Raw genomic sequence first — 23,267 nt, forward strand, 5'->3', positions numbered from 1 at the left:
TATATATATGTGTTGTTGTTGTTAAGTGCCTTCGAGTCACTATGTTCCGATTCATAGCAACCTTGTATACAGTTTCTGAGGCTTTTTAAATCTTTGCAGGAGCAGAACGCCTCATCTTTCTCCTGCAGAGCGGCTGGTAGTCTCGAACCATGGACCTTGTGCTTCACAGTCCAGTGCTCATTGTATGGAGCCACCGTGTTCCACATATATATACACATATACAAGAGACAGACAGACCTAGGGAAACCACCATGTCAGTTTGTCGGATTGGGCTGGTGTGTGTGTTGCTGGTATTTCAGACACCAGCAGGGCCCCCCAGGATTTCCCCAGGGCTTCCAGACTGAGACCAATTAGTAAGAAAGGCCGGGAAATCTTCCAACCGTTAGCCAATGACAAGCCTCTGGATCCTAACAGAACACTGCCCCACACCGTCCGGTGGGATCCATCGCTGGCAGAAGACGTGACGCCTGGTGCAGTACAGGGGCAGTGAGGGTGAGGGGAACCCTGGTGGGCTGGACTGTGCTGGGGATGTGAGGTGATACAGGACAGGTACCATTCGGTTCTGTTGTCCATGAGGGCACCATGAGTAGGAACTGACTGCCTATCCATCCCTCCATCTCCATTTGGGGGAGAGTCCCTGAGTAGTACAATCAGTTCATATAGTCAGCTGCTAACCGAAAGGTCGGAGGTTTGGGTCTACCCAGAGACACCTCAAAAGAAAGGCCTGGTGATCTGCTTTAGAGAAAGCAGCCACTGAGAACCTTGCAAAGTACACTTCTAGTCTGATACACACAAGTCCCCATAGCAACTATGACACACACATATCTACACTGTTGTTGTTAAGGGCAGTCAAGTTGGTTAAGACTCACAGTGAACCTGTATAGGGTTTCCAAGGAGCGTCTGGTGGGTTTGAACCACCAACCTCATGCTTAGCAGGCCAGTGCTTCTCTTACAGGCCACACCAAGCCTCCTCAAGGAATATGGGAACATATGATTCCTTTCTTTGGATTAACCAGAGCACACCACCTTCTTACCTTTTCGATCAAATATAAAGCCCAGTGCCAGTAATTATGACAAGCCAGCATGTCCGAGTCCTGCGGAAAGAAGGAGCACAAGCTAATAGTCTGAGATCAAAACAAAATGGATGTACTTTAAAAAAAATGTGTGGTGAAGTCACATAACATGAAATGAACCATTTTAAAGTGAATGGCTAAGCGGCATTTAGTGCATTCACAATCTGTGTAAGCCCCCTCCCCCCAGGCCCAGAACATTCCACTGACAAGTGCTCCCCATCCCCCCTGCCCTAACCCCTGGCTACCACCAACCTACACTCTGTCTCTGTGGACTGACACTAAGGATAAACACTAGACTGCTAACCACAAGGTCAGTAGCTCAAATCCACCAACTACTCCTGGGAGAAAGATAAGGCTTTCTGCTCCCTTAAAGAGTAAGGAAGACATTAGTTGTATTTGTATAGTTGTATTATGGTATTGAAGGAGAATATTGAACGTACCATGGGCTGCCAAAAGAACCAACAGATCTGTGTTGGAAGAAGTGCAGCCAGAATGCTCCTTGGCGGCCAGGATGGCCAAACTTCGTCTTTCATACTTTGGACATATTATCAGGAGGGACCAGTTGCTAGAGAAGGACATCATGTTTGGTAAGGTGGAGGGTCAGAGAAAAAGAGGAAGACCCCCAATGAGATGGATTGGCCAAGTGGCAGCATCAGTGGGCTCAAGGATTGCAACGATTGTGAGATTGGCCCAGGACTGGGCAGTATTGCGCTCTGTTGTGCATAGGGTCGCCATGAATTAGAACTGACTCAATGACACCTAACAACACCACAACAGAGATTTACAGCCTCGGAAACCCCATACAGGCTCGCTGTGAGCTGGCACCGACTGGATGACAATGGGTTTGGGGTTTGGGGCTGGAGTTGCTCCTGACTTCTGTGTCCCTATGTGACGGAGCAGAACGCTCCCATTGGATTTTCTAACCCGTCATCTTTACGAGAGTAGATGGTCAAGTCTTCTCCAGAGGAGCTGCTAGGTGGGGTTGAACCACCAACCTTTCAGCTAACAGCCAAGTTAGCTTAACTATTAGTGCCACTAATGCTCCCGCTACTGAATGTTGTTGTTGTTATGTGCCGTAGAGTCAGTCCCAACTCACAGCGACCCAACACAGGGTTTCCAAGGCTGTAAATCTTTATGGGAGCAGAAAGACTCATCTTTCTCCTGCGATGTAGCTCTGGGTTAATATAAGAGGGAAGGAAAAGAACAGTTACTCAACACCTGCTCTGAGCAAAGGTGACTAGTAACACCTGGATTTACCAAGGAAGAAAGAGGCTGAGGCAGGTGGACACGTTGTTAGGCCCAGAGCAAGTGGACGTGCTGGCCTTACAAAGAGGAAGGTCTTTTGGCTCTTCAGCCCCATCTATCTTGGGATGAATAAAGATTCTGCACTGATCATGGACTCCCTGTGTGCCAAGCAATCAGGGCACTTGAACACGACTGGAAGGATCCAAGAACCACGGACTTGCAGGTGCTCATTAGGGATGCAGGCAGCAGCTACTGCTCTAGTCCAGTACAGTCCTGTCCAAGGGCCTGCCCCCAAAAGCCCTTCTGTTTTGGGTTGAGCTGTGTTCCCCAAAAGATAGGTTGACCAAGAAATAACTATTGGTCTCTACCCATCGGAGCACAAGAGAAAGAAAGAAACCAGTTTAGAGCATGAACAGCCTACACGAACCATCTCGGTCTCTTCTAAGCTGCGACCAGAAGAACTAGATGGTGCCTACCCACCACTACTAATCAGGGGACCCGAGAGGTAGAACCAGACAAAATGGGACGAATCCATTGAACCAACTCTTTTGAACAAAGTCTTCAAAAATCCGGGCTTACCAGACTAGCTGAGACTCGGAGACAATCGCCCTGAGCTACTCTTGAAACCTCAAACTGAAACTACTCTTGGAGGTCACCTTTTAGTGAAATCACAGAGTGGCCACACAGTCCAGGATGTCACCTGCGAGTGCCTTGCTTTACCGAGAAAAGATCAACGTTTACTCTAAAGCAAAAATGACAATAAAAGGGGGCAGGGCGAACGCAATGAAAAGAAAAAGTTGACTCACTGTGAAAAACACAACTAATATCACTGAACAAATTCGATAAAAATTGTAGAATGGGAACATAATTTGCTTTTTTTTTTTAAAGGATGCATTGAAGTCCTGATCCTGGTGCCTGCGACCCTGACTTTGTTTGGAAATGTCACCAGTTAAGTGACAACGAGGTCATCCTGGATGAGGGTGGGTCCTAATGACCGGTGTCCTCATCAGAGAGAAGAGACAGATGGACAGGCAGAGAGCAGATGGCCACGTGATGAGAGCTGGACTGATGTAGCCAGAAGCCAAGGTACGTCAAGGAAGGATCGTCCCCCAGAGCCTGTGAGGGAGCACGGCCCTGCCGCCATCTTGAATTTGAACATCTGGTCTCATGTGTCTGATGTTTGTGGTGGTCTGTCATGTAAGTTGGAGTGGACTCAGTCAGGCTCCAGGGTGGGTCCCCCTGGCTGGTGGCAGAAGCGGCAGCTCAGGCCCCTCCCAGCGTCACCACAGTCTGGTTCTTGCTTCCCTGGCAACTCGGTGGTCAATCAATTCCTTTACAACCCAACATCTGGAGGCCGACACCAATTCTATCACCACCTGCAGAATGTTGGCAGGTGGGGTGGGGAGGGGGCTGTAGCACGGAAGAAACACCTGCAGTGAAGTACTGTCCCCAAGGATGAAACTATCTATAACTCCTGTCCAAGGCCTCAGCCTAGCTCAAGGTGGCCCAGCCACAGAACTGTACCTTCCAGTTGGTTTCTGAGCGCTGCATGAATTCAAGTCCATCCTTGATTTCCGCTTTCATCTCGTGGATGTGGGCCACGGTGTGCACTGACCACGCGTCTGTTGGGGTAATAGACAAAGCCTACGGGGCGAGGGGTAAAAATGAGTGGCAATAACACAGATTAGTCAGGTGTCATGAGGACCACGGGGGAGATGTCAGGGATGGAATGAGCTTGAGGACTGGGCTCCACCTCATGACAGTAACCATCCAACATGAATAATAACTGTGCCAACAATCTCCAAACAACAACCACCCAACAATAACAATAGCAAACAATGACCATCGGGACATAATAGTAACAAAACAGTAACAGTCACACAATAACCATCTGAACAATAGCAGTAACAGACAATAGGTATCCCAACAGTAACAGTAACATGAACAAACCACAGGCAGCCAGCCAGCAGCCCGTCCACGGTGCCCAGGTACGCTGCAGTACTGTAGAAATCCACGGTAACCTGTTCAGCAACACGGCAACACACAGCCTCCACTGGCGGGCAGGTGGTGTCTGAGCATGAGGTCCACAAGCTGAGATCATAACCGGGGTCTCCCACTGAACCCACGATGCCCCTAACCACCAAGAGGGTGTCACTGCCCATTTCACAGATGAGGAAACTAAGACTCAGGGAGACCAAGTCAGTGCAGCCAAGTCACAAGGCCGGAGGCAGCAGAGCCAAGCCCTTGGGATCAACTGAATCACCTTCAACAACCCCCTCAGGTTCTCTGGGCTCCCACCTTCCCAGGGGCTGCCTCAGAGATGAGCGTGCAGACTGTCAGGAGCTCTGGTGACTTTTCCTGCTTCTTCCCACTAAGGTATCAGCAAGGACCACATGCGTGGTCAGAAAGAGCTGGTCCTGCCGTTGTTACTATTAGCAACAGCAGATGCTCACCTGCTGGGGTGCTGGTGGTGGTAGTGCAGCCCCTCAGGTAGGATCAGGAGGGGTTCCCACCTTGTGGAGGCATCATTCCCCAGTCACGTGCCCAGCACACACTGACCTCAAGCCTATCTCCAGTATCTACCCAGGGCCCCTCCACTTCACGTCTCCCCATACCACTCACAGAAGCAGTGTCTGGAAGCCCTCAGCTCCTCACCCTGGCCTGGCCCCTTCACCTGTCCTCCTGCCCCAACCCCTGCTCTGCAGGACTTGCTGAGACGGGTGGAGTGACCCAGATCTGCAGGGACAGGGAGCTCTGAGGAAGCGGCAGTGCACAGCTTGGCCACTGGGGGGCGCTGAGGCCCAGGGGTGTGGTTCCACACCAGTGAGGCTGGCCTTTACGTGCACAGAGGCCCTGTTTTGATCTTGGGCTAGCCTTTCGAAGTCCCTGAACTCCAAAGGTCCTAGCCGGGTTACAAGGCCCAGTGAGTCCAGGCTGGCCTACTCCCACCTTTGCCCTGGTGTCCTGCCCCACCCACCTGTGCCTTCAGCCTTAGCCACACAGACAGACCTGCCGCACCCTCTCCTGCTCACCTTCCACGCCCACTGTGCTCCCAGCCCTCACCCACTCAGGCACACCTGTCCAGAGCGCACACACCAGCCCCCACATGGTTGTTGGGCAGCTGTCCACACCACAGCTGACCAGTACAGCCCCTCGTGCTGCCTACCCCTGTGAGACCACCATCATCACCCGGAAGCCACCAACCACCATGGACAATAACACCGTTTGTCACGTGATTCATTGACCAGGTCACATGTCTGCAGTGCCACATGGCTCTGAGGACCATGGGAAAGCCATGGGATGACCAACACTGAACCCCAAACAAAGCCACTGCCATCCAAGTGACTTCTGACTCACAGCGACCCCTGTCTATAGAGGGTTTCTGAGACTGTAAATCTTTATGGGAGCACACAGCCGGTGGACTCACACTGTGACCCTAACCCACCATTGTTAATGGGGGCCCTCACGATAACTATGAGGAAAAGAGTTCCAGAGAAGCAAGGGACTTCTGGAGTCACAGGCAACACCTGATGGGGGGACCCTTGTGTCCTAAGTCCACCAGGACAGGGCAGCCCCTCCATGAAGGACTGGGAACCTCGGGGAGGGCCCACTCACCTCCTTGGCGAGCTTTTCTGCCTGATCGTAGAGGTTGGTTTCCATCAGTCCGAAAGAATAAATGCCTTTCACGTAGCTACAAAGAGAAGCCGGGAAAGACGTTGGTGTGGAGGGAGAAGTACCCTGTCTCCCTGTACTTAAGCAAGGCCTCAGATGCAAGGCACTTCTTGCGGATGATGCAGGATAGGGTCTCTATGAGGTAGAGCCCACTAAACGGCACCTGACCACCACCACCACCATCACCAGGGGCCACCCACTGTAACACATGTACCCTGAGAGGCTGGCACCACAAGAAACTGTGTCCTGGAGACAGGAGGGAGATGAGAGCTCGCTACAGTTTCTATGCAATTTTTCAGTAAAGCCTGAGAGTGTTGTAAAAAAAAAAAAATGAAGTCTAAAAAGATGACAGTTCAGATCTGTTAAAATCGATTATCAGCTAATGAATGAAAACGTTAGCCTGAGACTGTCCACAGCACAGCCGGGTGCTGGTCTTGAACCAGATATCTCCCTATCGACTCGAGGCTTCCACTAGAGAGGGATTGAAGCATTTCCAAGTCCAGTCTCTTTCTATGTAGGTTCCTCTGGGGTTCACGTCCCACATGTATGCATCTGGCACTGTAGGATAAGTACGGGACTGCTAACCATAAAGTTGGCAGTTCAAACCCACCAGTAGCTTCTTAGAAACTCTATATAGGGTCGCTCTGAGTCTAAACCGACCTGACAACACTTAACAACCATCACCTTCAAGGACAAGTGTTGAGGCCACCAGCTGCTCCAGAGGACAAAGATATGGCAGTCTGCCCCCATCAAGGTTTGACCTTGCACACTCTGTCCTATCGGTTGCTGTGAGTTGGAATAGAGTTGAGGACTGTGGGTTGTTTATTTTTTGGTGGGTCTTTAGAACCAGTGACCAGTCCAGGCCTCTACCTCCGAGCACACAGAGACGTGGCTTCCTGTCTCCTGAAGTCAAGTCATCATGGTGGGAGGCTGGCCAATCCCTTGAGAATGGGAGGATCTCTATTTCCCTGTGAGCACTGAATCATCACTGTGAGTCCGCCAATGATAAGGGATGGATGGATCCCTGGTGGCACAGTGGGTTGAGTGTTGGACTGCTAACCGTGAGGTCGGCAGTTCAAACCCACCAGCTGCTCTGTGGGAGAAAGATGAGTCTGTCCGCTGCTGTAAAGATTTAGTCTCAGAAACTAAGAAAAAGGTCTACTCTGTTCTGTAAAGTTACTATGAGTTGAAATGGATTTGATGGCAATGGGTACATGGGTTGGAACGGACTGGCAACTTGAAAGATGAGCTAGGAAGCTTAGGGCCAGTGAGTTTATGTGAGGGTGGGAGAGGCGACTCAAGAGAAAGCGAGAAATTCATCATCAGTGAACGGTCAGCGTCGTAGCTGCTGCGCTGGTGGACGTGGAAGCAAAACGGCTATGTATTTTCAATTCCAGCAACAAAATAAAAAAATCAATTATTTTGAAAATGAGAAATAGAAATGATGCAATTTCCAACCAGCGCATACCTGCTAAGGGGGATGTCAGGCGTCCAGAAGGGGTAAATTCGAGCAACAGAATCGCGCATCTGCTGCTGGTAGCCCAGGTAAAAGTAAGCATCATGGGAAAACTTCAAGGCCAGCATGTCTGTGGGATGGTTCCGGAGAATCTCTTCCCACAGATCACAGGCTTTCGGGAAGTTCCTGGAAACCAAAGAACACGTCTTAGCCACACTGGTCGCTCTGTCCACACGTACGGAGAGGCAGGGAGGCATCAAGTCTTACCAGTCGGTGGTTTGCACCGAATTGATTTGAAAAGCATCAGTTCGTAGGTTAGGTGGTAGGAGCCCTGGCACAGGGGGTCAGGTGTTCGACTCCTAACTGGAACGTTGGCAATTTGAACCCACCATTTACAATGTGGGAAAAGATAAGGCACGCAGTCCCAAGACTTATAGCCTTAGGATCCCTGTGGGGCAGTTCACCTCTGTCCTAGAGAGGGTGCCCCGTGTCGGAATCAACCTGCAGTTGCAGCTCAGGAAATTGAAAACCCAGTGGGAAATTTCACTCTCTGATTCAAGTAAAAAAAAAAAAATCCACAAAAATTGGTTTAACAAATTGCCAAACAATTTCACCTACAAACATGAGCCAGTTGCAGGAAGTCTCTGAGGTGGAATTACACACCAGCACGGACTTCCTGGCATTGGCTCACGGAACCTTCTCTGTCCCTGTTCCAGAACTGCTGGAAACTCAGATCGGGTCACTCGTCCCTGTGGGGACAACCACGGGGACAGGGGTGGGGAGGAGGACCTGGAAGAGGCTAACTGCTCAGAGTGGGCTGTCGGGGTAAGGAGCACACAGGAAGTGTTTTCTTTTCTAACCCATCTTTTAAATAATTCTGTGATTTTGCAATGGAAATAAGAACCAACTTTTCAACGGAGAAAAGATTGAAGTTGTCAAGGACTTCGTTCTTCTTAGATCAACTATCAACACTCGTGGAAGCAGCAGTCAAGAAATCAGACGATGTATTGCATTAGGCAAATCTGCTGCACAGGAACTTTTTAAAGTATTGAAGAGCAGAGATGTCAGCTTGAGGACTAAGGTGCGCCTGACCCAGGCCATGGTATTTTCAATAACCTCATATGGATGCGAAAGCTGGACAGTGAATAAGGAAGAACATAGAAGAATTGATGCCTTTGAATTGTGGTGTTGGAGGAGAATACTGAAAGTGCCATGGACTGCCAAAAGAACCAACAGATCTATTTTGGAAGAAGTGCAGCCAGATTGCTCCTTAGAGGCCAAGATGGCTAAACTTCGTCTCTCATACTTTGGCCATATTGTCATGAGGGAACAGTTGCTAGAGAAGGATGTCATGCTGGGTAAGATGGTGGGTCAGAGAAAAAGAGGAAGACCTCCAATGAGATGGAATGGCCAGGAGACAGCATCAGTGGACTCAAGTGTGGCAGCGATAGTGAGGTTGGCCCAGGATCAGACATTGTTTCGTTCTGCTGTGCATAGGGTCTCTATGAGTCGGTGCCGACTTGATGGCACCTAACAACATTGAATGAAACGGAAGAAAGTGCTTGAAAGGGTTAACTGGGCCCTGGCCAACAGCTTCCTCATTGAGAAGGCATCAGAGTAAGGTGACAGGCAGGAAGTGTCCCATGAGCTAGGAGGAGACCCCACCCGGCCCCCGTTCCACACCAGCACTCTCACCCCTTGGCAAACATCTCCACTGCAGACACGTGCAGCTGCTCCCGCTGTGTGAGCAGCTGGGTTTTCGAATTCTCCACCATCGTCTTCAGGGCCTCCGCCAGCTGTTGGTCCAGCCTCACAGAGGTCCCAGTGCCAATCAGCACAAGGCCATTGGAGATGACCTGGCCCATAGCTGGTGGGCGGGAAGGGGACAGCTGATGATTAGATGGCCCATGCCAGGTCCCCATGACATCAACACCCTATGTCCTAGGTGGTACAAGCTAAGTATAGAGGGACTGTGCCCCCTGCCAACAGCCCACCACAAGGCTTAGCCCTCACCATACATGGAGAGGGACACTCACCCCTCAAACATCGTGGAGCCCAGATATTTCCACAACAGGGTATGAATAGCACCTCCCCCTCCCCAGGTTAGAGTTGTCTTAGGGTTCCCCAGCCCCATGTCCACACCTCCCCCTCCCCAGGTGGACGGTTCGGGGCTGCCTGTGGGCTTGCTCTCAGTCTTGCCTTCCCTTATCAGCTACAGTTGTCACTGGGCGTGAATAGGGGCCCTCAGTGGATGCTGTTCAGGGTGGAACCCCCTGAGACCTTCCGGCATGTGTACTCTACCTGGGCTTCCGGGTCCCCCCAGGAGCAGAGGCAAAGTGCATGCTGGGGTTTGGAATTCAGCTGCTAGCCCATGAGCCAGGCCCCCCGCTTCTGACCTGGAACTTGGGGTCTGCTCAGAGCCTGTGTTACTGACTTTCCTACAGGCCACTCTGACCCGCCCCCTCCCATTAGTAAGAGCTCCTGGTGAACTTCTCCCTCAGCAGCAGGATGTGAAGGAGGGGTCCCTGCTTCCCAGTCCACCTCATCAGTCCTTCTCCGAGGCCCAAAGCTCACCTCACATGGGAGTCACTAATGCACCAAGCTACCTCCCCATGCCCACTGCCCACTGTCCACCTGCTGACCTCCCCATGCCCACCGCCCACCTACTCAGCCACCAGCCTCTGTGGCTGGTGGGTCTTCCCTGGCTCAGCCCAACTGAGTCTATGAAGTCAGGGAACAAGAGAGGGGCTGGACCCCTGACCCAGGAAAACCGAGACTCACTGAAGGTCGGGTCTGCTTCTTTGAGCTTCGCTAGGCAGCCTTCAAGGCCACCAAGATTCTTGTCATTGGTCCACTTGACATACTGAAGGGGAAAAAAAAAAGGCCAACACAGCTGTCCTCAGGGAGGCCTTGGTTTCTGTTAATGAAGACAGGTAACCGAACCTAGACTTTGCTTCCTTTCTAGAGCACTGAATACTTTCTGGATTTTACCACCACCCCCACCACCACCCCACCCCACCCCCGTCCCAAAGAATGTATAACTTGGTTGAGTTCTTATGAAAAGGTGAAATGCATTCATAGAGTGTGAAGCGTAATTTCAAAGGAATGAAACATCAAAAGGAAAGTGAGGTACTTCACAACATCAGCTTTAGTTGTCTACCCTAATGAAACAACAACCACACAATGTTGGCCGAATGTTTCAGGAAGACGTCGCCTCACAACAACAACCACACAATGTTGGCCGAATGTTTCAGGAAGACGTCGCCTCACAACAACAACCACACAATGTTGGCCGAATGTTTCAGGAAGACGAGGTCTGAATGGGAGAAAGAATCACCTGAACACCCGTGATATTAGAGGAAGAAGCTTTTACTGCCTGTGGAGCAGCGGTGGACGAATGTCCCAAAGAAACCAAGGTCCCCCAAACAGCTTTCTCATTAGCTTTATGTAGGATTACAGAGGACTCAGTGGGGAGACTACCCTGTTACTTTCTCATTGGCGGTTCCTAGAGAAGAGGGTTTTTTGTTTTGTTTTGTTTTGTTTTTAACAAAAGCAGAAGAAGCTGTTAGTTTTCTTTGTGTAATGTGATCTGCAAATTTCAAGAAACTGTAACTTTGCGGAGTTATCAGAACTCAGGGCTAGGTCTCAAGGTTCTATGGGCACAGGGCCTCCTCCCTCAATACAATCTTGGCTTCACAACGTCAGCCTCACAACATCAGCTACACAACGACCACATAATCTTGGCTTCACAACAACAGCCTCGTTATGTCAACCTCATAACAATGGCCATACAACATCGGCTTCACCATAATGGCCACACAACGTCAGCCTCGTAATTTCAGCCTCACAACAATGGCCACACAACGTTGGCCTTACAACAATGACTTCACACTTCCTCGGCCCTTCCCTCACCCATCTGTCAGCATGGCAGACTGTGTTGGCTTGTGTGTGGCCGTGCTGCTGGATGCTATTTCAGATATCAGTACGGTCATCCCTGCCGGACAGGTTTCAGCAGAGCTTCCAGACCAACACTGACGAGATACAAGGACATGGCAATCTACTGCTGAAAAAAAGGGACAAGTGGCTGCAACCATGGGCTCCACCCCAGGAACGATGGTGAGGATGGTAAAGGTGCTGTGATTTGTGTTGTTGTACATGTGATTGCTATGAGTAGGAACCAACTCGAAGGGCTCTTGAAACCAGGGTCACTGCAGGAACTGATTGAAATGACTCCCCCTGAAAAGGTATGTCCAAGTCTTAACTCCTGGCACCCGGAAACGTGGCCTTGTTAGGAAACAGGGTCTTGACAGGTGTTTTCTGATAGCATGAGGCCAGGCTGGAGTGGGCGGGACCTGGTCCCATCTGAGGGGTGTGGTTTTAAAAGGAACCAGAGGCACAGTGATGAAGTCACTCAGGAAAGACGCCATTGAAGATGTACCTCCATGCCAAGGAAGGCCCAGAAATGCTGGGGACTACAGAAACTGCAAAGTCCTGGTGTGGTGCTGTAGGATCATCACTGGACTGCCAACCACAAGGTTGGCTGTTCAAACCCACCAGCCACTCCTTGGAAACCCTGTATAGGGCCTCTATCAGTCCGAACCAACTCAATGGCAATTAAGAACAACAGAAGCAGAAGAGTCCTGGTGTGGCACTGTAGGATAAGCACTGGACTGCTACCCAAAAGACTGTCAGTTCAAACTCACCAGCCACTCCTTGGAAACCCTATACCTACAGGGTCGCTACGAGTCAAAACTGACTCGAAGACACTTAACAAAAACAACAATGAATGTAATGAAACAAGTATGGCCCCGTGGATGCTCGGAACCCAAACTCTCAGGCGGATGTCTGTGCTTATAATCCCCTCAGTTTAGACGGTTTCTTATAGCAATCCTGGAAAATAAGCACACTATTTCTTACCCATTCCTCCGTAAACACAACCATAACAGACATCCTGGTGTGGCACTGTAGAATAAACTAGACTACAGGTCAAAACCTTGGAAGCCTTATCTATACAAGGTCGATATGAGTTGGAACCGATTCAACAGCACTTTACAGCAACATAGACCACTAAGGGAACACAGTGGCTCTGTAGGATAAGCATGGGACTGGGAACCACAAGGTCAATGGTTTGAGGCCACCAGCCACTCCATGGGAGAACGATGAGGCGTTCTGCTCCAGCAAAGACTAACAGCCTTGGAAACCCTATGCCGGGTCACTATGAGCCAAGCCGACTCGACAGCACTTAACAACAACAACATAGAATATTAGAAAGAGGCACAAAAGCTGAAAGACAGAACCCTTAATCTCACTATTTTTGACAAATTTGCTATTACAGTGAAACCCAAGAGCCGGAACTTGTCAGAACTGCCTTGTTTTTCTGGGTCTTGCAAACTTATCTGGGTCTGAGCCTTTGACCAGGTGCCATTCGATCAATTTTCTATTGTTCCTTTCAGTGGAAAATATTTGCGTTTTCCTTCTCTGCCTTACACAGGTCCCAGCTTTCACAGATTTTATAGTATTTGTTTCTCGTTCTTCTTTTTTGAAAATTAAAGTTTGTGTGAAAGTGTACAGAGCCAATTAGTTTTCCATTCAACAATTCACACACATGCTGTTTCACGACATTGGTTGCAATCTCTTCAGTGCACAACATTCTTCCTGCTTTGCCCCTAGGCTCCCCGTTTTCATTCGTCTCTCTTTCCTGCTCCTTCGTGTCTTCTGCCTTCTGTGCTTTCTTTTTGGGTATATGTTGCCTTTGTCTTCTTACACAGTTGATTGTTCTGAGGACTGTGTTCCTCCCTGGTGTTATTATTCACTTTATGTGTTGTTGTTAAGTCCTGTCAAGTTGGTCCCTGCATAGGACTTCTGAGGAGCAGATGGTGGGTTTGAACCCCCGCCCCCTGTGGTTCACAGTCCAATGCTGATCCTACAGCGCCACACCAGGATGGGCCTGTCTGCTGTTCATCTTAAAGTCAATCCCTGGGTGGGGGATTCAGTTCCGGCCTTGAAGAGGGTTCTACCAGTGTCTATCAGAGCAGTAAGTCTGGTCTTTTTAATGTTTGGAACTTTGATCCACCTCTCTTTTTCTTCATCTTCATCCAGGACATTTTGTGATCCTGATCAGAGCAGTTGTATTGTTTGCCAGGTCCCATCTGGTTCTTATTGTCTCAGGATCCTAGAGGCTGAGGTTCATGTGGTGTGGCACTACAGGATAAACACTACAATATAACCACAAGGTTGGTGGTTCAAACCCACCAGCTGCTCCTTGGAAACCCTATACAGTGTCATTATGAATTGGAACTGACTCGATGGCACTAAACAATAACATTAATCCACCAGGCTAATTGTTTCCCTGAGTCTTTGACTTTCTTTACTCCTCTTTGCTCCAGACAAAGAGAGAGAACCCCGTAGTTGCATCTTGCATGGCTTCTTGCAAGCTTTTAAGACCCCAGTCACTGTTCACCAGCGTATAATGTCCAACACTGTGGACTATGTTATGACAATTGATCTACTTGTCCCCTGACACTGTGTTCTCAAGCCCGGTGAGTCATTCCCTCAAGGTGTCTGTTTATGACTAAGAAGCTTCCAGACCTTTGTCCCCTGTATCCTCTACCATACTCTTGGATATATTTACACCACATACAAATACATACACAGAAATATTCTCTGTCAAACCTACATATACTTGTCAGTGTACATCGTTTACCTTCTCACATCTGTTCAGTTTGCTTGTGTACCTATGCATCTACTCATAGATGATGTTTGTGATTACTATTATTGCAAGATTATGCATGAATTAAAAAATGGCTGCAACAATACATTGACAAGGAACTGAGAGAGGTTTAGCCGGATTCAGATGAGGACATGGAATGGGGGATATCATTGCTGACGTCAGATGGATCTTGGCTGAAAGTAGAGAATATCAGAAAGATGTTTGTGTTTTACTGATTACACAAAGGCTTTCGATTGTGTGGACCATGATAAGCTATGGACAACATTGCTGAGAATGAATATTCTGGAACACTTAATTGTTCTCATGAGGAACCTGTATATAGACCAAGAGGTAGTCTTTTAAACAGAACAAGGGGGACATTGAATGGCTTAAAATTAAGAGAGGTGTGCACCAGGGTTGTATTCTTTTACCATACTTATTCAATCTGAATGCCGAGCAAACCACCCAAGAAGCTAGATTATACGAAGAAGAACGTGGCATTAGGATTGGAGGAAGACTCATTATCAACCTGTGGTATGCAGATGATACAACCTTGCTTGCTGGAAATGGAGAGGACTTAAAATACGGATTAGTGAAGATCAAATACCCCAGCCTTGGGTAGGGGTTGCACCTCAGTGTAAATAAAACAAAAATCCTTACCACTGAACCGATAAATGGAGAAAAGATTGAACTTGCCAAAGAATTCATTTTGTGCCTATAAACCATCAACACTCATGGAACAACATACTGTATTAAACAATATGTCTAAGGCATCAAATCGATTCTTGAGATGATCTCTAAATTCAGGTGAGTGTGTTCAAGTTCATATTTTGGCTCTTGTGGACTTGTTTTGATGTTCTTCAGCTTCAGCCTGAACTTGCAGATGTAGTTAGTGATACTAGTAATCATCAAAGAATGTGTGTAAACCTTATCTTGACTTTTCACAATAGTTACCTCATACAATACTTGTCCTTCTGAGATGGATTTATTTCACTCGGCACAATGCCTTCCAGGTGATGAGGTGATTGGAGAATTCTTCGTCATTCTTTAACACTGCCTAGTCCATTGTGTGGGTATACCAGAGTGGATCCTTTCATAGGCTGAAGGGCGTCTAGGTTGCTTCCATCTATTTACTACTGCGAATAGTACACGATGCTGCTGTGTGTACCGTCAAGTCGGTTCCAACTTCTATGGACCTGATACAGGGTTTCCGAGACTGTCAGTCTTTGTTGTTGTTGTTAAGTGCCATCGAGTCGGTTCCGACCCATAGCGACCCTGTACAGGGTTTCCGAGGGTGTAAATCTTTACGGGAGTAGAAAGCCTCATCTTTCTCCCGCGGAGCGGCTGGTAGTTTCGAACCGCTGACCTTTCAGTTAGCAACCCAGCTAATGCCCTACTATGCTGTGCATATATCTATTCATGTCACGATTCTTATTTCTGTAGGATATATACTTAGTAGTGGGGTTGCTGGCTCATATGGTATTTCTATTTATAACATTGTAAGGACGTTTCACGCTGGTTTCCACAGCAGTTGTACCATTTTGCAATCCCATCAAACAGTGTATGAGGATTCCAATCTCCCAACCCCCTCACCAGCATTTGCTGCTTTTGTCTTTCTAAATTGTGTTGTTATTGTTGGTCTCATACATTTCAAACATGTATATACATTTTTTAAAAACCCTAACACCATAATGTTGTGTTGTTGTAAAGTGTCGCTGAGTCTGCTCTGACTCATAGTGACCCTGTATAGGGTTTCCAAGGAGCGACTGGTGTGTTTGAACCACTGGCCTTATGGTTGGTTAGTAGTCCCAGTGTTTATCCTACAGTATCACACCAAGACTTCACAATAAGGCCTAGGATTGTAAAATGTGTGTTTTCAGTTGTACGAGCTACACCCAAACAAAATGAGTAGGTGTAGGTTAAAGTAAGGGTGAGCTGGCACAGAGACTCCAAAAACCCATGTTCTAATGTAACATGAGATGACAACAGAGACAGATACATGGGACACAAGATGCCACCAAACTGAGGCTGGCGCTGTGGAACACACCCATCTGTTGGCATTGAGTCGATTCTGATGCCTAGCAACCCTGCAGGGCAGAGCAGAACCACTGCCGCCATACACAGTTCCCTAGCTGCAGTCTTTATGGGACCAGTCAGCCACTTTCTCCCGTGTAGCAGCTGGTGGATTTGAACTGCTGACCTTCTAGTTAGTAGCTGAGTGCTTAACCACACCACCAGGGCTCCATGGGAAACATCAAGTGCTTCACAAAGGCTCACCACTTCTCTTGGTAGGCATACCTGAGTCAGGGTGGCATCAAACAGCTTGCAGGCCTCGTTGCTTGTGGTGGAGAGCGGTAGACCAGCATCCTTCCACGCCTAGAAGGAACAACACGGAGCAAGGCTTTGCTTATTTCATGTGGCTATTTCAAATACGTGGTTGTTAGGTACTGTTGAGTCAGTTCAGATCCCTAACAACCCTATGAACCACAGAATGAAACACTGCCCAGCCTTGTTGTACCTTTCAAACACAAACACAGGCAGATCCCAACCCACCATTCCCCCATGTCCTCATCCTCGACCTCCAAATGCCTAACATTCACGCAGATTCGGGTTTCAGGTCAATGAGACCTGTGGGGTGCATCCTGGACCCCAGATTTCACAGCCACATTGCAAACAAGAAAGAGGGGTGTGCTGAGGGCGCAGATCTCAGTTCAAATCCTGGCCACCTCAAAAGCTCAGCTCCTGACCGCCCCTCTGTAAAATGGGGCTCATGAGTAAGGAATGAGGTGACGGTGGGCATCTGCCTGAGGAAGAGCCCCTGAGGGGAGGGATTTCACCTCTTGGACACTGAGGAAGTCGATGGTGGGGAAAAGGGCAGGTGGGAAGCTGGCTCTTCCAGGCCACACTCCGCAAAGTGCACACTAGCTACATCCGTCAAAATAAATTCCTCTAACGTCCCTACCAGCCGCTCCTTGGAAACCCTATACAGGGTTCCTGTTAGGGTGAGGGAAAAGGAGGGATATTACTGAGGAAAATTACTGGAGCAGTGGAAAAGCAGCATTTGGGAAAAATCAATAAGACCATAAAATAAATTTCCAATACAAAGAACAGAGGAGCAGGATGTGAACAGGAGATAGAATCTATCTCCTTGTCAAGAGCCCCATAACCCACTAGAAGTTTTATCTCCATGGTGAGGGGTTCAAGTCCCCAAGACCCACTGGAAGATGTCTCTTTTATAAAGGATATAAAACTTTTTTAAAAATTACCTCCTTGTGTGACCAAAACCCAGCAGGGCTTGCGAATCCTCCCTCCCTATTCAACTACCCAGTGGGGCTGTTAACCAACAGCTACACATTAACTTCCACTTAACTAGTTTTCAGTGCAGGTACAAAGCAGGTTAAGTCAAGTATCCCAGACGCCTCTGCAGCAGAATCCATCTTGACATTTTAGACTGCATCACTGAGGCCAGATGTGCGCACAATATGGCAAAAAGGAAACATGGAATTGACACACTCGAGTGGAACCACACAAGTAGGAACGCCCACCTCCTTCTTGATAGCAAAAGAACTGCCATTGTAGAAAAACCCTCACTCTATAAATACATGTTGGAGTCCTGGTGTGGCGTAGGATAAGCAATCGATCACAAGGTCAGTTTGAACTGCAAGGTCGGAGGTTCAAACTCACCAACGGATCCTTGGAAATCTTTTACATGGTTGTTATGGGTATGAACCACCTCATCAACTTTAACAACAACAAATAATTACATGTCATGGTGTAAGTATGGGGAGATGATTTTCTTTGGCACATCTCCCCTGCAAGTATTCTTTCTCTAATAAACCTGAGGGTGTGGTGCTGTGGGTTAATGCGCCAGACTGCAAAGCCTCTTGAACTGCAAGGTCGGCGGTTCAAGCTCACCAGCTGCTCCTTGGAAACCCTACACAGGGTCACTATGGGTTGGAACCAACTCGACGGCACTTCACAACAACATACTCTATTTCATGACTTTCTTAGTCTTCTGTAACCTAACCTGGTAACACGACTATGAGTTGGAACCGAGTTGAGGGCACTAACAACAACCATCTCTCCACCTTAGTGGACTGACTCAGACTTCAAGCCTGGCATGGGAACATTTGAAGATGGTCAGAGTTGCTCAATGTCATGGACGCCTTGGCATCCGGCCAGAGGTCCTCTGCAGAATGGCGCAGCTGCTGCCCACTGGGATTGAGTATTGATCGTGTGGCCGGGGCAAGTCCCCTCGCCCCTCTAGCCTCCGTCTTCCTCATCGGAAGCGGTTCTGGGAGGTTGACGCAGGAGAGTTGAGCTCTCACAGATGCCCATGGCTCTGTTTCCAGGCCATGGTCACTGAGCGGAGCTTCTAAGTGGTCCTGCGATTTCCCGGTGGGGTCCACTGAAAGTTCTCTGTCCTGACCCGCCACCGGATCCCTTTGGTGCGCATACTAGGGGGCGCCCAGGCGCCCAGATCAGAACCTAGAGCCTCGCTGTGCGCTCCCGGCTACTGCGCGCCCCAGTCAGACCCTCAGCCCCCGTCCCAGGTCTGACCTCGGGGCGCGCAGGGCTTCGCGTACCTGGCAGTCTCGTAGCGACGCAGGCGCTGCCATGGCGCAGTAAAAGGTCTCGGGCTCCCTCTGGGGCGCCGCGGCGGCCTTCCGGTGGCGCTGATCCATGGGGCGTGGCGGCCGAGGCCGCTCGCTCACTGGTCGGGCTCCAGCGAACCGTCCGCGGCCCTGGCTACTGGCCCGCCCCGAACCCGGGCGGCAGGACGACGCGGGGCTGTAACTCCATAGGGCTCGTGGGCTCATCTCTAGGCGTTGCAGGGTCCCGGGCCGGGTTTGCTTCCCCTATCAGGTTAGGACCCTGGGCGGGAGGCTCAGTCTGCGAACTGAGGAGCCTGTGAGTGTACGCGGCGGGGGGCCGCTCCTACTGCTTTGATCTTGCACCCCTCCTCCCATCTTGCAGGGGACTTTTTAGTCTCCGTGGGAGGCGTCCACTGTAGAATCTATAGGTGGCCGGGAACCCTGGGGCAGTGGTCACTTTAAGCCTCACACACATTCGCAGAGAGTTTTTGACCAACATCTCATGTGTTCTTTAAAAGTGTTCAAAAGCAAAGATGTCAGTTTGAGGACTAAGGTGCGTCTGACCCAAGCCATGGTATTTTCAATAATCCCACCCCAAGAATTGAAAGTAGAACTCAAAAAATTAAAAAAAAACTCAACAGTTTATACATGAATGTTCCGAGCCGCACTATGCACAAATGTGAAAAGGTGGAAATAACCCAGATGTCCATCAGCGAATGAATGGATCAACGAAATGTGCTTTACTGAGACAGTGCTGTCTTCTATCACCGTAGAAAGGAATGAAGTCCTACTGGAGGGGCCTTGAAACACGATGTTGAGGGAAGGAAACCTTTTCACAGAAGAACATCATAGTGTACGATTTCTTTGCATGAAATGCCCGGAATAAGCAAATCTGTGGATTAATGCTCTGGACTGCAAAGTCGGTTTGAACTGCTAGGTCCGCAATTGAAACTCATCAGTTGCTCTTTGGTAACCCTAAGGAGGATCACTCTGGGTCCGAATCGACTTGAAGGCACTTCACCAACACAGAGACAGAAAGTAGATTGGCCATTTCCTGGGGCTGGGGCCAAGGGAAGATGCTCTGGTGGCACAGTGGCTAAGCACTCGGCTGTTAACTGGAAGGTTTGAACCCACCAACCTGTGTGGGAGAAAGATGTGGCTGTCTACCCCTACACAGAAGACAGCCTTAGAAACCCTATGGGGCAGTTCCACCTAGAGAGTGACGATGTGTTTAAATCTACCGATTGCAGTACGGCTGGTTTGGGGTGGATGGGGACAGAGGGTGTGGGGACTCTCCTTTTAGGGGGATGAAAATGTTTTGGAACTAAAGAGTTGTGGTTGCTCATTACGAATCCACCAGTCGTCTGTCGGTTTGTCGCACTGGGGTGGCGTGTGTGTTACTGTGATGCTCAAAGAAAGCTCTGCCACTGGTATTTTAAATACCAGCAGGGTCACCCATGGTGAACAGGTTTCCGCTGAGCTTCCAGAGGAAGACAGACTAGGAAGGAGGAGAGGTGGACTAATTCTGAATGTTTAGCCGCTGAAACCCTTATGCATAGCAGTGGAACACTGTCAGACAGCAAGGTGGGCGCAGAGCACCTTGGTTGTGCATAGTGTTCCTATGAGTTGGAACTGACTCAACAGCACGTCACATCTCACAACATTGCAAATGGGCTAAATGCCACTAAGTTGTTCACTTTAAAATGGCTGATTTCATACTGTAGGAACTTTACCTCTGTAAAGCAAACATGATTTGTCTGAATGAATGAGTTTTTGGTACCCCACCTCCTTAAACTTTGTGTCTGAGGGCACTGTCTGCCTGCATCCCAGTCCAGTGTAAACTGATACATCCATTTGTCTGGTAAAGGGGAAGATGCCAGCATCCCTAAGCTATACCCTTCCACTCCGGCAGGATAGAGAAATCTGCTGCCGGAGAGTCGATTCCAGCTCATAGCGACCTGTAAGGCAGAGCCAAACTGTCCCATAGGGGTTCCAAGGATGTGTCATCTGTATGGGAGCAGATCGCCTCATCTTTCTCCCCGGAGTAGCTGCTGGATTCCAACCACCGACCTTTCACTTAGCAGCGGAGCACTTGACCAGTGAATCACCAGAAGGCCTTAAAAGGCCAAGAGAAAACTGTGGTTGCCAAGGAGACCGCCCATAGTAGCTGATGAGGCCAAGTCACCCTTGCAGGGCACTGTGGGTGAGCTTTGCCCAGCACCTTCTCTGGATACAAAAGGGTGCAGATTAAGAGGTGGCCGGAAAAATAGTCTCTGGGGTTTACTAGGGAGCTAACAGGATCAGACAATGCTCAGGGCACAGCTGTTCCAGTCAGCTGCTGATAAATGCCTGCAGGACCCACCGCTCCACTGTGAACCTCAGCCTGAAGGCACTCGGCTCTAGATCCGTGGGTCAGCAAGCCTAGCTTCCTCATTTCAGTGCCTGGAGGCACTGACTCTTCAAGCAATCTTCCTGCCCAGAGTCACTCAGCTTTACTTGCTCCATGGGCTGCGGAGCCCACCGCTCCGTCTCATGCTCTGGTTCTTGGTTCTACTGCTGCCCCTCTTCTGGTGTCCTAGCTTTTTGACCCTGGATCTAGGAGAGTCAATGTGCAAGGATCTCAGGGTCCAAAGGGCATGCTCTACTCCTGGCTCCTCTTCTTGGATGGAAGAGTTAAATTTCTGAAGAGACAGATAAGAGTTCATAGTGACGTTACTTGTAATGGCAAAACATACACCACTAGCTTAACTTCCATCAGTAGGTAGACAGATAGATAGTATGTCATTGTGGGTTATGCGTTGGGCTGCTAATAGAAAGGTCAGCAGTTCGAACCCACCAGCCACTCCTAGAGAGAAAGGTGAGGCAGTCTACTTATGGAACAATTTACAGCCTCAGAAACCCTATGGGGCAGTTCTACTCTGTTCTCTAGAGTTGCTATGAGTCAGGATAACTCCATGGCAGTGGGCTGGGGTTGGGTTTGGTAACAGTATGTTGCAAGGATCCTTTGTGGCACAGTGCTTACACACTCAGTTGCTAACTGAATGATCTGTGTTTCAAATCCACCAGCCCCTCTGAGGCAGAATGATGGGGCAGTTTGCTTCGGTAAAGATTTACAGCCTTGGAAACCCTCTGTGGCAGTGAGGGATAGATTCCATAGCAAAGGGGTTAGTTTGTCTACCTTTTATAGTATATTCCCTACTAAAATATCATGCAGTTGTGAAAATGAATGAACTCAAGCTACCTGAGTCAAGCTGATTCTCACAAATACAGTTTGTAGAAGAACATGCGCAATATGATATTGTTGTTGGATGCCATTGAGTTCGTTCCGATTTATGGCAACTTCAAGTCCAACAGAACAAAACACTGCCCGGTCCTGCGCCAACCTCACAATTGTTACGTCTGAGCCCATGGTTGCTGCCGCTGTCAATCCATCTCATTGAGGGTCTTCCTCTTTTTTGCAGACTCGCTGCTGTACTCAGCACGAGTTCCTTCTCTAGGGTCTGGCTCCCCCTGAGAACGTGTCCAAAGTACGTGAGACCAAGTCTTCCCATCCTGGATTCTGAAGAGCATTCTGGTTGTACTTCTTGTAAGACAGGTATATTCATTCTTCTGGTTTTTGGTGCTAAGTGTCATTGAGTCGGGATCCGACTCATAGCGACCCTGTACAGGGTTTCCAAGGAGCAGCTGGTGACTTGGAATTGCTGGCCTTAACGGCTCAAACCTACATTGCAGTTTACCGCATTAACCGGGAGCGCCACACCAGGTTTTTTCTGGTAGTCCTTGATATATTCAATATCCGTTACCAGCACCATCATTCAAAGCATCAGTGCTTCTTAGAGCTTCCTTTATCGTCCAGCTTTCATGTCCACAGGAGATGGCTGAAAGCACCATGACTCGGGCCAGCCACACCCTAGGCCTCAAAGTGACATCTTTACTCTTGAATACTTTCAAGAGGTCTTTTGCAGCAGATTTGCGCAGTGCAATAGGTCATTTGATAGCTTGACTGTTGCTTCCGTAGGCACTGATTGTTGATCCAAATAAAATCAAACCCTTGACAACTTTACAGTTTTCACCATTTATCGTGGTGGAACTTAGTGGTTCAGTTGTGAGAGTTTTGTTTTCTTGATGTTGAGGTAGTCTTTGATCTTCATCAATAAGTGCTTCAAGTCTTCTTTGCTTTCAGCAAGAAAGTTGTGGCATGCATATCACAGGTTGTTAATGAGTTTCCCTCCAACCCTAATGCCACATTCTTCTTCATGTAGTCCAGAACTTATATCTTATTTGCTCAGTATACACCATCACTAGTCTGTCACTTTGTCTTACTGTGGTGGCTTGTGTATTGTTCTGATGCACTAAGCTATTCCACTGGTATTTTAAATACCAGTGCCCAACAATGGAAGACAGGATAAACAAACCTCGGTGCATATACACAACACAATACTATGCAATGCTGAAGAGTACCAATGAATTAGTAAAACAACTCATAGCTTGAATAAACCTGGAGGACATTATACTGA

At 48.8% G+C, this 23,267-nt stretch overlaps 1 protein-coding gene across 1 annotated transcript in view; it reads right to left on the reverse strand.

The window, feature by feature from the left end:
• Positions 1-18,774, reverse strand: part of TTC38 (tetratricopeptide repeat domain 38) — a 27,075-nt gene extending 8,301 nt beyond the window's left edge. The window contains exons 1-8 of the mRNA XM_006866830.1: positions 18,742-18,774; positions 16,454-16,531; positions 10,228-10,309; positions 9,142-9,313; positions 7,459-7,632; positions 5,934-6,009; positions 3,843-3,962; positions 1,035-1,094 (exon numbers count right to left, since the gene is read on the reverse strand). Of these exons, the coding sequence (XP_006866892.1) occupies positions 1,035-1,094; positions 3,843-3,962; positions 5,934-6,009; positions 7,459-7,632; positions 9,142-9,313; positions 10,228-10,309; positions 16,454-16,531; positions 18,742-18,774 (795 nt within the window). The remainder of the gene's footprint in view (positions 1-1,034; positions 1,095-3,842; positions 3,963-5,933; positions 6,010-7,458; positions 7,633-9,141; positions 9,314-10,227; positions 10,310-16,453; positions 16,532-18,741) is intronic.
• Between the last annotated feature and the right edge of the window lie 4,493 nt (positions 18,775-23,267).

The sequence above is a fragment of the Chrysochloris asiatica genome, unplaced genomic scaffold, assembly GCF_000296735.1.
Source record: "Chrysochloris asiatica unplaced genomic scaffold, ChrAsi1.0 scaffold00097, whole genome shotgun sequence".
Lineage (NCBI taxonomy): Eukaryota > Metazoa > Chordata > Mammalia > Afrosoricida > Chrysochloridae > Chrysochloris > Chrysochloris asiatica.